We start from the raw sequence: 16,722 nt of genomic DNA, 5'->3' as shown, positions 1-16,722 counted from the left end.
TTTATACATTTTATTTAGTTAATATATTAATATAAAAAAAAAGTAGAATATTTATTTACATAAATATCCATGTAATTGTGCACTGCCCTCTGAAAATACAACATCACCACGTTTGATGTCAAAACTACATATTGAAGTAGAAGATGGAAATTGTGCTATTTGCCTTGGATCATTACAAAATGTATAAACTCGAAGATCATTAATATGATTTCTTGAATAAACAATATATCCATCATCAATAGTCATATTCTTTATTTCTATATCTTGAGCATCATCATCAATATAAATAGTTCCCATTTTATCTAGTGTATTTGTTTTCATATAATCTAAAGATCCATCTGAATTAGAAATGTATAATGATTCATTGTATAAAGCAACACAATAAGTTTGATCATAAAGTTTTTTTGTACATGCTATTTTCATATTTCTTTTATCAAATAATGCCACACTTTCATCACCACCAACTGAATATAAATAATTTGATCCTTTTTCAGTTAAAACTTTTAAAATTGAATGTGAATGTAAAAATAATCTATTTGTTAATTTAAGTCTTTCTCTAAAATCAAACATAGCAATAGCTTTTTCATAACCACAACAATAAATAGTTTCTCCATCTACGGCACAATCTAAATAAGCTGAGGTACCTTTCATAGATGTTACTGTTTCTAGTCCTCTATTAGTAAGACTCCATATTTTAAGAGTAGAATCCCAACCATTAGAAAGAATATAATTATCTTTAAAACATATAGAAGATATCCAACCATCATGAGCATTTTCTATTTTAATATATGTTGTTTCAATATCATTATCCTCATCTTCATTTAAATATCTATAAGGTTCAAAATCTTGTAAACATATTGATCTATCACGAGATCCAGTTATGACAAATGTCCTATCATGTGAAGGTTTAAAAATTTTACTGGCAGTTATTGTTGCTGTATGTGGTCTTTTAACAATTTTTTTATAACCATCAGGATTATTAAAATTATTATAAATTCTCTCAATTTTTATAGCTGCTTTTGCTTGAAAATCTTCATCAATATTTTTTCCTGTATTTAATGGTACAAATGATTTATATCTTCTATTTCTTAATGTCCAATATGGTGATTGTACACATAAATATTTAGCAAAAAATCTTGATGTTAATCTTACTTTAGAATAAAGATCATATGCTATAATATTAGAAAAAATATTTTCAATAATTACATCAGGAAGGCCTGATAAACAATTTTTATTATTTCCCATATTTATGATGGTAAATTATCAATATAATGTATAATATTTATATGTGTGGTGTCTACAATTATATCCATGTACCCATTAATTTCTTCTTAAGACCAACTCATAAATATTATATCTCCAGATATATTGTAAATAAAACCAATATTATTTATATGTATATATATGGTTTATATCAAAAAAAAATATTATTGATAAAGATATTATTAAATATATGATAAGTTAAAATTATAAAAAAAAAAACTTTTGTTTTTATATGTATCATTAAAAAAGTTAAAAATATTTTTTTTTAATGAGTATTATTTTTTTGACTAACTGCAAATATTATGAATAACAAATTAATTTAAATCTTTTTTTTTATCAATTTCAAAGTTAAAGTAATTTAACAAAAAATATTTGTATCTCAAGATATGTATAAAATAAATAAAAGTATATTTGCGATAAGAAGAATATACTAGTAAGATCTGTATGCTATTCGATACTTTAAAGGTGATATTAAAATTTTTATCTATTGGTATTTAATGATATACCATTGCAACTTTGTAATATACCTATGTAAACTTACCTGAATTGTTTATATAGCGGCAATATAAGTCAATTTACCTTGTTTTGGCACAATTAAATTGGCGTGGTCTTTTTTAAGTAGCAACATTATCTTTTGTAAATAATATAACTGTTTAATTTTTACATTGTTACTATTTATTACTATAAAACATTAAATAAATTTTTTTTTAATCAAAATTATTTATCAAATTAAAACAAAATTTGTAATATATTAAAAAGTATAAAATTTTTTTTAAAATAAATAATTATGAATAATATGTTAAGTGATTAAGATATGCTTTTTTTTTGTATTCAAATTTTTTTTTTGGATAAAAAAAATTAGTTTTTATTTTATAAATATATGATAGACATTGAGAAGTAAATATTAAAGAAGATAGATCAAATTCTTAATATTTATAAATTAACGAATTTTACATCTTGAACTCTCTAATCTATTGGATTACACTTTTGGCTCAAATTTCATCTAGTATTCATGAATTATCCATTGGTTTATTATTTACCACACCTTACAGTAGCAATTTAGTAAGTTCATGTACTAACGTGGATCTTAGTAATATTTACTAATAACTACTCTAACATTACTTTTTCAACTATTTTACTACTTTTCAAGTGGAGTCAAATATTAGACGCTCCTAAACTAACATTGTTCACTGTCTCGTATCCCTTAATCAAGTGGATAAAGAACAGTATCTTCTCGTCCTCTAAATCAACATTTTCAAGAGCTATACCGCTCCCTTGTATATCTTCTAACTATTGCCAGAGTTAAATACCAGAGAGGTTGAATTTTTGTGATTCTAAATTAAAAGTATTAAAATGTGACGATGATTTACTATTAGATATAGGCGGATCAGATATGTAATTTTGTTGATTAGAAAGGGTGGGATCATAAGATAATTTGAAATATTGAAAATAAACTGTATTCACATCATCATCAAAAGTGGATGCTCTTCATTATTTCGAGTACACATTCTCCATAACTTGATTTCATTGTTAATTTATTGATTCCTTCAATTGTCTATCATTTCCCTTGAGGGCTAACACTGTTATTTCAAGAGTACTTTTGCTTCTTGACTCAAAGTGTTTTTTAAATTAAGTTTCCACTTGAAAGGTAATCAAGCTTTTAATTGTTACAAAATATGATAAGTGCAGCATTTGCAGCAGCAGTTGCTGCAGCTGGTGGTCAATCAACTCCTGAAACAAATCCATCAATTGGTTGTGAAAGTATAAAGTTAGTCTTATCAATTAAAAAATAATTCTATTTTTATTTTAGAAATTCAGTAACACAAAAAATTGATTCAGTTGATGGAATTTATTCACAACAAAATGTAAATGCTTCTGCTTGGGCAGATCATATTCCTTTAATTAGTGGTTATTCAAATACAGTTCCATTTTCAATTGATTCAACTCAAAATAATATGATTTCTAATAATGGTTTTATGTATGATCAAAATTCTCATTTTGTTTCTAATAGTGCAACAAATTATTTTCAATCAAATCAAGGATATTCTTATCCTATATTCTCTAATCCTACAACAAATATTTCTATTGATACAACACATAATGGTGATATGATAACAACATCAGTACCAATAAATTCTGATCAAGGAAAAGAAAAAAACAAAGAAGAAAATAAAATTGAAGATGAAACAGAAATTGTTGATGAAAATGATGATGAAAATGAGGGTTCAGTTGATGAAACCTGTGAAGATGGTAAAAAAAAGAAAAGAAAACGAAGAGTACTTTTTACTAAAGCGCAAACATTTGAGCTTGAACGAAGGTTTCGTTCACAACGATATTTATCTGCTCCAGAACGTGAAGCTTTGGCTATGCAGATTCGTTTAACACCTACACAAGTGAAAATTTGGTTCCAAAATCACAGGTAAGATATTTTTTAAAGAATATTTCGACAAAAAAATTTGTAGATATAAAACAAAAAAATCATTACAAGAAAAATCAGTTGTTAATAACAGTATTCTTTCATCAGCTGTAACAGTAAATGGGCCAAATGCAGCTACTGCGGTAGCTGTTGCATCTGGTACAGCATTTGGAACAAGAAGAATGCCAGGAATATCTATGTTAAGTGGAGCAAAAAGTTCTGATTTTAATATGGCAGCACCAATGACTTCAATATCATTCACTGGTATATCACCTCAATCGGCAGCAGCTTACCTTCCATATACAGGAAATAATGTTACTACCAATGGAGTTCAACACAACAATAATGGCACTCCTCATTTTAATGCACCACACTATATGAATGGTGGTTGGGGGTGGTAAAAAAAATATATAGTTGAAAAAAAAGCAGGTAAAAAGTTTAATAATTAAAAGATTAATATACCCTCAAAAATTAAATTTAAGCAATCAAAATATAAGTTATAGTTTAATAAAATTTATATTAATCAAATCTTATTGTGATCTTTGAAGCATATTAAATATTGTTCTTGCATATAATGCTGAATCTCCTTCACTACTTCTGTCTTTTAAAATTTTTATAACATTCATTGCTCCATTTTTCAAAGATGTTTGAATGACATCAGGACGATCATATAACATATTTCCCCATATTTGTAAAAGTAATTCAACTCCTTGAAGAGATAAAAGAGAACAATCTCCTATTGTAGAAAATTTCTTCAATAAAGCAACAACAATTTCAGAAACTTGAAAATCATTCCCACGTGACGCAGTTACAAAATTTAACATAAAGGTTAACGCTGCTATTTGAGTAATATGCTTAGATGATGTAGCATAATAAAAAGCTTTGTTAACAAAAAACATCTTTTCTGATTGATAAACATTTAAATATGCCTTATGTTTGCAGGAGTTAGCTAATCCTCTAAATACCATTGTTATAAAATTTGGGGGTGTCGACTCATCACATAGTATATTTTTGTATATTTCAGTAATGCGTTGCTTATTTTTTAAAAATATAGCCAATTCTTCAAAGTTTAATGCTAAGTAAATTAAATGTAAAACCGGAAGTATATCTTCACCAGATCTTAATAATAATTTTTTTAAAATATTTCCATCATTAAATAATAACTTAGAAGCATCTCTTGTTTCAAAAAAGTTTGTTATAATTTCATATTCATCATCGGTTACAAAAGTACTATTTTCCGTATATTTTTCTCCACCACTTTTTAGTCGGGCAACCATTTTTGCAATGTTATGTCCTTCAAAATCTTTAAACTCAATTAATTTTGTAATCGGAAGTCCACAATTAACTGGTCTTGAAACTTCCTTTCTATCAACTCTATTTATATTATGATTAAATTGTTTAAAATCTGAATTTTTTAATTCCGGTACTTGAGAGTATAAGAAATCTGTAAAAGTTTTTAAACTTTCAATAGACAAATTATTTTTTTCACAAAAATTAGATGCAACTTCAGAAGGATCCTCTCCAACATTATAAGGAAGTTTTACATTCTTATCACCAATACTGACATCAAAACAATAGTCATATTCTCTACCATCATATAAAACTTTAACTCTTTTTATATCATCTGTATCACTATTATCTGTTAACTTTTTTCTGGAAAAATAATTTGCTGCATCAGGACATTTTGAACATAAAAATTCTAAAATCTGATTATAATGTGATGAACTCATGTTATTTTTGATAATAAAGTTTTTAACTGTCTCTCTTGGATCAGTTCCAAGTTTATGTTTTAATTCAAATTGTCCTTGTCCCGCTTCAGGTTCAATAACAAAAGTAAAATATTCATTATCCACTTGTTTAGATCTAATAGCATCTTGAATTTGAGCAAACTCAGTAGATTCTATAAGAAATTTGTTTCTAACTTCTACTGGTGCCATTCTTGATTCTGTTAAAGTATAAACATACATTTTCCCATTTTCACCCCCAAGAATAAGATCTCCAGTAAATGGTCCTTGAGGCATAAATGTTAATTTCCAAATACATTCTACAGGTAATTTTCCATCAAGAAGTGAATAAAGATTAAAACTAGCAGAAGCATCAGAACTTGTAATAACATTAAAAATTTGAAAAAAACCTTCTTCACCAGCAACTGCACAGTAAGTAACATTATTCAATGGATTTTTCATTATTTCCATAGTATTTAGATGACTTGTACTTTGTGTTTTTATAGTTTTTAATGGTTTATCAGGAGAATCTATCTGCCAAACAAAAATTATTGGCTCATTACCAGTAGCAATAATATATTTATCATCAATAGCAATAACAGAACGAATAACATCACAATAACCTAAATATGTTTGAACACAAATTCCATCTAACCATATTTTTATACTTTTGTCAGCAGATCCAGTAATTTGCTTATTTAAAGTATTTGGAAATGATCTACCATCCCAAACTGACATTGTATGTCCACGTAAGTCAAAAATTTTTTCCCATTTTGGTAATGGAGAGTTTTCAGTAAGATGATAAACAAAGGCATTATGATCCCAACCCCCGCTAACAAGACACCCATTTTCTTGATCAATATTTAAAGAACATACTAAGAAAATAATTTAACTTGTTACATAACTTATAATTTACCTGCGGCAGAATGATCGAGTAAGTTTAAAAATGGTTTTTCTTGATTGTGCAAAAAAAATTTTATACTTCCATCTCTATATCCAGCAATTATAACATTCCATTCATTTGTAGGTGATGAAAGTGTTGCAACACTATGAACAGCAATATTAGAAAATCCATTTTTATTACCATAAAATTCACCCTCTTTAAATGTTGGTGTGTCACTTAAAGAATCTTCAAAAAATGTTCTAACAAGTCCATCTCTGCTTCCCGAAATAACAACACTATTAGAATTGACAGATAAATATCGACAATTCTTTTGTGAACCTGAATATTGGAAAGAATACTTCCAGTAACTTTCTGAAGTAATTGGAGTTTCCTTATCTTGCCACATCAAAAAATAGAGTTATTTTATAAGTATAAAAAAGATTATGAAATGACAATATTGCAGAAGGTACGTTTTTCCAAACAATGAGGCACTAAGTCAATTGTTAATTTACCAATGATTTCAAAAAATTCTTGATTACTCCATAAAGGTTGTTAAGTGTAATTTGATGTTGGTAAGATATTTTTCCAATTAATTTTTTAAAGCTTCTTGGTGATCTTAAATCACTAACAATTACAAACTTCACTTATTCTTGATATAATTAGTATATATTGAGGATAATTTTTTGTTATTAGTACATTTTTTTTATACCTTATCTCTTGTTTATATATATTTTGGATATTTATCATTATAGGTTATCTTTTTTTTTATTTTTTCATTATTCATTTATTTGTTTTTTATAAGAGTAAATCATATTAAGTATATTTCATGTGTTAAACAATTTTAATATGTAAATATAATCTTGGATACATTTATTATAAATAATATTTAAAAAAATATTATAGTGGAAAGTTATGATAACAAAAATAATGTATTTGTGAATGGTACAAGATTTGGGTAATGAACAAACATGTTTTGTAAAAAAACAATTAAACATTTCTTTTTTGTATATATAAAGATAATGTTATTAATTTTATTTATATGAATTGTTTTTTACCCTACAAACTAACATTGAATTGAATATATCTAGGTAAATAAAATTTAAATAATGATATAATTTCTGAGTTTTTAACAAATTATTGTTTTTGAAAAAAAATGTATTATATTTTTATTCATTATTTTATAAATTAATATAAACAAAGACCAATTTTATGCAACATGCAAAAGAAGTACAATCACACTTTCAATAAAAAGGGCAAAGTAAAAAATTTTTAATTTGTAGGAGAAAAAATGTAAATACAAATTTAAATAAAATGAGTTATTTTGAATATAAAAAAAAATTTAAATTATATTTTTTTTAGGTTATTTTTGTTCAATTCAAATTTTACTTCTATGAAAATTGTCATTTAATTTAAAACAAATTGTCAAGTTTGTGAAAATATATGCTTTTACATGAAAATTTATTTCAATATATTTTCTTGTTTTTAATAAACTAACGATTTTAATTAAGTCCAGATGGTAGTAGTAGAATATTTATAAATACTTCTAGTAAGAAAATTAAATATTATTTATCAAAAAATTGCAATGTAAAAAAAAGTGTGTTATTCTTAAAAAAAATCATAAATTTAAAATAAAAAGTTTACTTTTAATGTAACATATATAACTAAATTACGAATTATTTAAATTTATTTATATTAATTTTTTACTATTAATATTCTCAATTGTAGAAAAAATTTGTTAGTTATAAAAATTTCTTTTATCATGCAAAAAAAAATATTTATATAATACTTTAAAACAAATTAAATTACTTTGAAAATATTATCTTAACTATAAAAAATTTCTTTAAAAATGATATTCATTGAAATCTCAAATGACGTTTCAACATGCTTCATCAATATACTTTATATATATTAACTGTTATAATAATTTATAAAATAAATAAAATTTGCATATTCATATTATTTTAATTTATATTTGAAAAAAAGATATAAAAAAGGTGGTATATCAGTTTTTTTTTTCAAAATATTAGTATTATTTCAAAGCAGAAAAAATGTCTGATGAACATTTTAATACATCAACATCAAACATTAATAAAAGAATTATGACATATAATGAAACGCCTAGAAGAAAAACTTCTATGATTGAAAGTATATCATCATTGAGAAATAAAAGTTTCATACTTAACCATTTATTTGAACAAAATCGAAAGTCATTTAATAATAATATGACATCCACGTGTGAAGAACAGTATTACAATACAAATTTATCTAATATGGAAAGCCCATCGTGTAATTTAAAAGCTGTAACAATTGCAAATCTTGGTGTTAGTAATATAAAATGTCTTCTAGGAAAATCTACACCAGTTGTATTAAATAAATCTAATGATGTTAAGAATCAAAAAATATATTTAAAAAAATATAAATTTCCTCAAAGGATATGGCCTATATGCAATATTATCAATAATTATATAAAACAAGATAATAAAATTGACCAAATATCAGATATTATTGAAAAATTACTAAAATATGTATATAAAGATTGTGGATTTTTTCATAAAGATACTGCTGCTGTATTATTACTTTCTTCTCAAGTTCACTATAAATTAAAATTTTATAAAACAGCATTATTGTCTGCAGAACGGGCTTTAGAAATCTTTCAATTTCTTCATGGAGAAATATATATTGGATGTTGTGTTACTTATCAATTGATAGCTATGATTTGTAAAACAATTAATGATAAAAAAGGATCCATGTATTGTTTAAAAAAAGCCATTAGTATATTAAAAATTATTTTTGGTTCAACATACTTGGAAATTGGAAAATTACACAATAATATTGGTGTATTATTTGAAGAAGAAAGAATGTTTTCAAATGCTATTGAAAATTATACAATATCACAACAAATTTTTATAAAACAAGAAAAAGTTAATAATATGTATATATTTAATGTTGAAGTAAATATTTTAAGAGCCTCATACCTTCAATTTTTATTTAATAAAGAAACTTTGAAGACCAAAGTTTTTCACTTACTTGAAGAATTAAAAAAAGAATTGTTATCATCAGACCTTTATGAAGTATTTGATAATTATTTAAGTGAAGAACAAAAAATTAATTTTATTGCTGAAAATATTAAAAACAATAATGATACAAATAATGTACTAAATAATCTTAAAAAATTAATAATATATTATCTTAGAAATAATGAGAATGAAGATAAGAATAATAAGAATTTTTCTTATATATAAAAAATCTGCATAATATTTTTTTTACCAAAATCAAATTGTAAATAATGTAAACTTCTATATTATAATAAACATTTTAAAAAATTTAACATATAATTGCATGTATAATAAAATTTTACTTTAGAAAAATTACATTTATTATATTATTTCTAAAAAGGATTTTTGAATGACAAATTTTTTATTAAATTTATAATTTATTTTCTTTTATTTAAAAATATGTACATATAAAATATTTTTTCAAACTTATATAGCTTACATAACACATTCTGGATTCTTTTTTTATATTAGAAAATTTTCATTTACTTAATAAATATTATAATTAATGATAGTTTTAACAATTAAATTCGTAATCTAGATTATTCTTGTCCGATAACCTAAAATGTTTGGTATTATGTCTACAGAAACTCCACGTCTATATGAAAATTATTTGCTGGCGTGTTTATTTAAATGAGTAAAAGTATTTATCTTATTGTTTTACTTTTTATTATTTAAATTTATTATTTTACTATTTTTAGAATGGCTTCTTGGGATGATTACCTTCATAGTCAACAAAATAATGATGGAATTCAAATGACATGGAATGTATGGCCACACTCCAGAGTAGATGCCCAAAAACTTGTTGTTCCTGTCACAACATTTTTTACACCTTTAAAAGTAACACTTTTATTTTCATTATTTTTTTATTATAATAAATTTTTTTTTAGGAAAAACCATTGGATTCTCCACAACAACCACCTTTAAAGTATGATCCAGTTTTATGTATGAAAAGTACATGTAAAGCTGTATTAAATCCTTTATGGTTAGTTATGTTAAAAGAAAAATTTTAATTAAATTAAATTTAGTGTTGTTGATTATCGAGCAAAGATATGGCAATGTGTTATCTGCCAACAAAGGAATCCATTTCCACCTCACTATGCTATGATTGCTGAAAATAATAGACCACCAGAGTTATATCCTCAATTTACAACAATTGAGTATACTTTAGCAAAAGCAACAACATTATCTCCAATCTTTCTTTACATGGTTGATTTATGTATGGGTCAAGATGAGTTTGATGCTCTTAAGGAAGCAATTCAAACTTCACTTTCCTTACTTCCTGCAGACGCTTTTGTTGGTCTTGTCACTTTCGGAAGAATGGTGGAATTGCATGAATTAAATGTTAATCATATGTCTCGATCATTTGTATTTAAAGTAAGTTTGTTTTTTATAAAAATTTATTTTGTAAGAATGTTAAATAAAAAAAGCATATATTATAGTACCAAAACAAATTTTAGCATTAAAAAAAAATTAGACATTTATTTTAACGTCCCATTACAATTGATCCTCCAATACGTGCAAATCTTTTTGCTTCTCGGGGGAACTAAAATTTTAGATTAATTTAAAGTATTTTTTTTTACTTACAATAACATTATCTTCTATTAAAATTCCATCATCTTTTTGTTTACCTAGAATCCAAGGTAGCTGATATTTTTGATTGTTATTGTAAATATGGGGAAGAAATTGTGTGTCACATAAAATCACATTGCCGTATTCATTTTGTAGCGGTATTAAAGTTTTTAGAGGATTAGATTGAATGATTGTAGTAACATTAAAAAAAATTATCAATACAATAATTTGTTTCAATATTGACTGATACATGATTATTAATGTTAAAATCTTAAAAATGGCTAGTTGTAGAAATGTAGTGGCATTTTATATAAATATATAGTAGTATTAACAAATTGAAATTGTTTAATTAAACATAATCAAATATAAAAGCAATCATCTTTAGTGACTTTAATTAATTTATATATACTTTTTAATGAATATTTTCATTTGTTTTATTTTATAAATTTTCTAGATTATTTAAGCATTATTAGTATATATGTTTTTATTTTTAATTACAATATTTTGCCTAGTAATTTTTGTTATTTTTAAAATTTATATTAAAATAAATTTAGTAAAAATAATTTCTAATATTATTTTTTTAAGGGAACAAAAGAAGTAACAACTAAACAAATAAAAGATGTTCTAGGTTTAAGTATAGGATCACAACCAGGACAAAGATCTGGTCCAACACCTGCAGGAGTTCCTGGTGCTCCAGGAGGTGGGTTTCCAATGGCTCCTGGACAACAAAGACCCGGTTATGCACCAATGGGACAAATAAATGGTTTACCAACGCAACAAATTCAACAACAACCACTTCATCATTCTGGATCAACTGTTCCTTATAATAAGTTTTTACAACCTATTAGTGAATGTGAAAATTCAATAAACAATTTAATTGATCAACTTCAACCTGATCGTTGGCCAGTAGCTCAAGGAAAAAGACCTCAAAGAGCAACAGGAGCAGCATTTTCTGTTGCTGTGACGCTTCTTGAAAATTGTTTCCCTAATACTGGAGCAAGAATTATGGCTTTTGTTGGAGGAGCTTGTACACATGGTCCTGGAATGGTTGTTGGTGAAGAGTTAAAAAATCCAATTAGATCATGGCATACTATTAAAGAGGATAATGCTATTTATATGAGAAAAGCAACAAAATATTATGATGGTTTAGCAACTAGAACAGTTAAAAATGGACATGTTATTGATATTTATTCATGTGCCTTAGATCAAACAGGTTTGGCAGAAATGAAATCATTATATCATTCAACTAATGGAAATGTTGTTATGGCAGATAGTTTCAAGTCAACACTTTTTTCACAAACATTCCAACGTAGTTTTGAGAAAGATGCTAATGGTCATCTTAAGATGGCTTTCAATGCAACAATGGAAGTTAAAGTTGGTAATGGATTGAAAATTGAAGGTGTTTTAGGATGTTGTTCCAGTGGTAATATTCGTAATGCTTCTGTATCAGATCAAGAAATTGGTATAGGAGGAACATGTCAATGGAAATTTGGAGCTCTTACACCTAAAAGTACAATTGCTGTTGTTTTAGATATTACTGCTCAACATGGAACAGCTATACCTCAAGGAGCAAGAGGTATTGTTCAATTTGTTACTCAATACCAACATTCTGATGGATTTAAACGTATAAGAGTTACAACAACATGTAGAAACTGGGCTGATTTTAATAGTCAACAAGCAAACATAGCATATGGATTTGATCAAGAAGCTGCTGCTGTAGTAATGGCACGTCTTGCCTCATGGAGAGCTTCAAATGAAAATGATACACCAGATGCTTTGAGATGGTTGGATCGTTCTTTAATTAGATTAGTGCAAAAGTTTGGTGATTATCATAAAGATGATCCTAATTCATTTAGATTAAATGATAAATTTTCACTATTCCCTCAATTTATGTTCCATTTAAGGCGTTCACAATTTCTTCAAGTTTTTAACAATTCTCCTGATGAAACAGCTTTCTATCGTCATGTTTTGTTTTCAGAAAATGTTATTGAAAGTACTACTATGATTCAACCTGTACTATTTTCTTATTCATTTAATGGACCACCTGAACCTGTACTTTTAGACACATCATCAATTCTTCCTGATAGAATTCTTCTTATGGATGACTATTTTCATGTACTGATTTATCATGGTCAAACAATTGCTGCTTGGAAGAAAGCCAATTATCACGAAGATCCTCAGTATGCTTCTTTTAAACAATTACTTGAAGCACCTGTTGCTGATGCTACAGCAATTCTTCAGGAAAGATTTCCAATGCCTCGTTATATTGTTACTGAGTATGAAGGTTCACAAGCTCGTTTCTTACTTTCAAAAGTTAATCCATCTTTAACTCACAACAATTCATTTTCACAGGTAATATTAATATTTTAAATTTTTATAAATTTTTTCTTTTCTATTTTTTTTTTCAGGAAGGTGGAGCTCCCGTTTTTACAGATGATGTATCATTACAAGTTTTTATGGAACATTTGAAAAAATTAGCTGTAACACCAAGTTAAAAAAATTTATATAAAACAACAAGAACATTACTTCGTATCATATAAATGTCAAGATATTTAAAATTTAAATTGTTTATTTATATACAATATTCATCTATATGTTATTATTTTATTATAAAGAGTCAAAATATAATTTTATTTTTAATGGTTAGCGTTTTATAAAATAATATTTTTTAAAGGAATATTAAAAGAGCACGTATATCCTGTCATTAACTTATATTTATTTTCATTTTTAAAAGTGATATATTAATCATTATCTGGAATATAGAAATAAGCTTAAAATATATAATATTTAAGTATGAGATGATATTAATGGCGTGTTGTAGATTCATTAAAAAAATCTTTTTTATACATATGATAAAAATTTAGTATTTATAAAATTATATTTTATGATAAAGTAACTTTTTTTTTTATTATATGTAATATATATTACCTAGTGTCTTATAAAATAAACAATTTATAAAAAATCATATTTGAATAATAAAATATTTTTGGAATATTATGCTGTAAATTATTTATCCAAAAAAAGATCCATTTATAAATTTATCTTATCTCTTATTGTTGTCTTGGTTACAGCGCCTTCAATATAGGTAATTTCTTTAAATTAAACTTTATTATAAACTTTTCCAAATATTATAGTTACGGAGAATTGTTATTATTCTTTAAAATTTTTACTTCTATTAAAAACATTTATTCTACTAGTAATTTCTTAAACAAAAAAAAATTTTTTTATCAAAAGATTTCCTTTATTTATAAGAATAATTTTCAATGGAAGAATTAAAATTGCCGTATAATTTTTCCGAGGTATATTTTTAATAATTATAATAATTGTTGTGTTATAACACTTAAAAAGTATATTTTTTATTTTAAAAAGTTTTATAAATATTAAAATATTTTTAAGGTAGATGTTGGAAAAAAAGATTCTGAAGGTAGAGTTGCACTTCATTATGCTGCCTCAAATAGTGATGTTGATATTATTGAAAAAATATTTCTTAAAGATAAGACACTTATTAATGCTATGGATAATAATGGGCAAAGTCCTATTACAATGGCAGTAATTAATGGTAATTTAATGGCAGTTGAATTTTTTTATAATCATGGTGTTTCTGTTGACCAGTATGATAATGAAAGACATTCTATTGTTCATTGGGCAGTAGTTTGTGGACAATTAGAAGTTTTACAATTGTTATTAAAAGCAGGGGCATCTATTAATGTACCAGATTTATATGGTGCATATCCATTACATTATGCTACTGTAATTGAAGATATATCAGAGGAAAAAAATATAGCAATTCTTCATCTTCTTATAAGAACAGGAAATGAAGTCGATCTTTATGATATTGATAAAAGGACTCCAGCTGCTTGGGCAACCTCCCAAGGCAATTTAGAGGCACTGAAACTTCTTATAAGTTCTGGTGCAGATAAACATCATATAGATAAAGATAAACTAAATTTATTACATTGTGCCGCTAGTCATGGTCATGAGCATGTACTTGAATATCTTTTAAAAATTGTAGATAGAAAGTTAGTAAAGGGAAGAGATCGTAATGGTGATACACCATTATATTATTCATCTGCATTTGGTCATATTGAATGTACAAGATTATTATTAAAATATAAAGCAGATCCAAATGTTCAAGATTATAGATTAAGAACACCATCACATTGTGCAGCAATTAAAGGAAATTTACAAATATTAAAATTATTAAGACAATATGGTGCTTCATTTAGTATGGTAAATTATAATGGTGATTTACCATTTCATGAAGCTGTACAATGTGGTAGTAAAGATGTTGTAGAATATTTATATACAGAAAATGTTGAATGTATTTCAGCTGTAAATAATCAAGGTATAAGTGCATTACATATAGCAGCAGCTACAGGAAATATGGAAATTGTTGTATTTTTAGCAAGTAAAGGAGCAGATTATAATGGTATTATGATGAGAGGAGATAAATTAATGACACCATTAGATATTGCAGAAAGTCGAAATCATGAGGATGTAGCTAATTTTTTAAGAACTGTTCATAGAGCAAGAAGAGCAAGTGACATGCCAGAAAAAATACGCCGTTCCTCTCAAGCAACAATTGAAAGACAAAATAGTAAGGTAAAAGAATTGTTAGCAGAATGTGATGGTATAGATTCAGTTGATGAAAAATCAATTGATGGTGACAATGATAGTGGTAGTGATATTGATAATGATTGTGAAGAAAATAAAAAAACTAAAGAAGATGAAGAAAATGAGGAGTTACGTTCTTTAATATCAAATTCAAATATTCTTAATAAAAAAAATTCAAATACAAGTTCATTAAATAGTTACAATTCAGAAATAGCTGAATTTTTAACAAAAAAACTTGTAGATGATTCAATAAAACATGCAAAACATATAGCTGATATTAGTGAAGATGAAAATGAATGTATTAAAAAAGCAGAAGAAGGAATTAGTGATGAAAGTCCAGAAATGATAGAAAAAATATCAAAAGGATGTCAAACATTTAATAGTCCTAAAAATCGTGTATCACTTACAAAAAAAGAAAGAGACGAAAAATTAAATAAAAAAACTGATGAAGATGATCGAAAAAGTGACTATGACTTATTAGTTGATTATGAAAATAAAACAGGAAATAAAAGACTTCCAAAATATGAGAAAGAAGCAAAAATTTTACATGAAAAAGCTATTTTTGATGAATTAACACATTTAAAAAAGACACAATTACAATATGGAAAAGTTCAGGAAAAAACATTAGTTAAAACATTGATAGAAAATTTTTGTAAAATGCATAAATTACCAGTGGAACAATTTAAATTTACAACATTTTATTCTTGGGAAAAATTTTTATATGGTATGTTAAAATTATTTTAAAAGTATATTAATCTAATGTTAGAATCCCTTACAGATCAATTAAAAGTATTATATCTTGAGGAGAGGGAACGAATCCAAAATGTGGTAAGGAATAATGCTGGAAATAAGGCTGCTGGAATAACATTTGAATCAAAAATAAGAAATGCCACACCATTAAATGATAAAATTCGTGAATTGGGAAGAATATACTCCACAGCATCATTATCATCCATTGGAAATGCCTACCTACCACATAATCGTCTTCCATTATCCAAAAATAATAAAAAAACTAAAAAGAGTTGTGTTTGTAATAAAGAAAAAAAAATAAAGGAAAATTTATAAATTTTTTATAAACTTTTCTTTTGTTATTTTAATTTAATATTAATTATTCTTATAATAATAATATAAATTAAAAAATAAAGTTAATAAAATATTTGAGATAAAACTTTTTTAATACTATAAATTTTTTACTTA

The 16,722-nt window shown here is 25.4% G+C and overlaps 6 protein-coding genes across 6 annotated transcripts; 4 read left to right on the top strand and 2 right to left on the bottom strand.

Annotated features, from left to right (window-relative positions):
- Positions 1-51: 51 nt before the first annotated feature.
- On the bottom strand, positions 52-1,245 carry SRAE_0000035800 (WD40 repeat and WD40/YVTN repeat-like-containing domain and WD40-repeat-containing domain-containing protein; the record flags this gene model as incomplete). The annotated part of the gene is made up of 1 exon (XM_024646237.1): positions 52-1,245. One exon carries the CDS (start codon positions 1,243-1,245, stop codon positions 52-54), a length of 1,194 nt encoding a protein of 397 aa, XP_024500440.1.
- A 1,694-nt stretch (positions 1,246-2,939) lies between these two features.
- Positions 2,940-4,080, top strand: SRAE_0000035700 (Homeobox protein Nkx-2.2; the record flags this gene model as incomplete). Its single annotated transcript, XM_024646236.1, has 3 exons — positions 2,940-3,031; positions 3,074-3,682; positions 3,726-4,080. The coding sequence occupies 3 exons, from the start codon at positions 2,940-2,942 to the stop codon at positions 4,078-4,080; spliced, it is 1,056 nt and encodes a 351-aa protein (XP_024500439.1).
- A 129-nt stretch (positions 4,081-4,209) lies between these two features.
- SRAE_0000035600 (Phospholipase A-2-activating protein) lies at positions 4,210-6,692 on the bottom strand (the record flags this gene model as incomplete). The annotated part of the gene is made up of 2 exons (XM_024646235.1): positions 4,210-6,278; positions 6,320-6,692. The coding sequence occupies 2 exons, from the start codon at positions 6,690-6,692 to the stop codon at positions 4,210-4,212; spliced, it is 2,442 nt and encodes an 813-aa protein (XP_024500438.1).
- Positions 6,693-8,334: 1,642 nt separating this feature from the next.
- Positions 8,335-9,528, top strand: SRAE_0000035500 (Tetratricopeptide-like helical domain-containing protein; the record flags this gene model as incomplete). Its single annotated transcript, XM_024646234.1, has 1 exon — positions 8,335-9,528. One exon carries the CDS (start codon positions 8,335-8,337, stop codon positions 9,526-9,528), a length of 1,194 nt encoding a protein of 397 aa, XP_024500437.1.
- A 513-nt stretch (positions 9,529-10,041) lies between these two features.
- Positions 10,042-13,406, top strand: SRAE_0000035400 (Sec23; the record flags this gene model as incomplete). The annotated part of the gene is made up of 5 exons (XM_024646233.1): positions 10,042-10,179; positions 10,230-10,324; positions 10,368-10,716; positions 11,497-13,263; positions 13,320-13,406. The coding sequence occupies 5 exons, from the start codon at positions 10,042-10,044 to the stop codon at positions 13,404-13,406; spliced, it is 2,436 nt and encodes an 811-aa protein (XP_024500436.1).
- Positions 13,407-14,174: 768 nt separating this feature from the next.
- SRAE_0000035300 (Ankyrin repeat and Ankyrin repeat-containing domain-containing protein) lies at positions 14,175-16,590 on the top strand (the record flags this gene model as incomplete). Its single annotated transcript, XM_024646232.1, has 3 exons — positions 14,175-14,210; positions 14,308-16,249; positions 16,292-16,590. The coding sequence occupies 3 exons, from the start codon at positions 14,175-14,177 to the stop codon at positions 16,588-16,590; spliced, it is 2,277 nt and encodes a 758-aa protein (XP_024500435.1).
- Between the last annotated feature and the right edge of the window lie 132 nt (positions 16,591-16,722).

The sequence above is a fragment of the Strongyloides ratti genome, scaffold srae_scaffold0000002 (assembly GCF_001040885.1).
Source record: "Strongyloides ratti genome assembly S_ratti_ED321, scaffold srae_scaffold0000002".
Lineage (NCBI taxonomy): Eukaryota > Metazoa > Nematoda > Chromadorea > Rhabditida > Strongyloididae > Strongyloides > Strongyloides ratti.
This window is presented reverse-complemented; position numbering and strand designations above follow the sequence as displayed.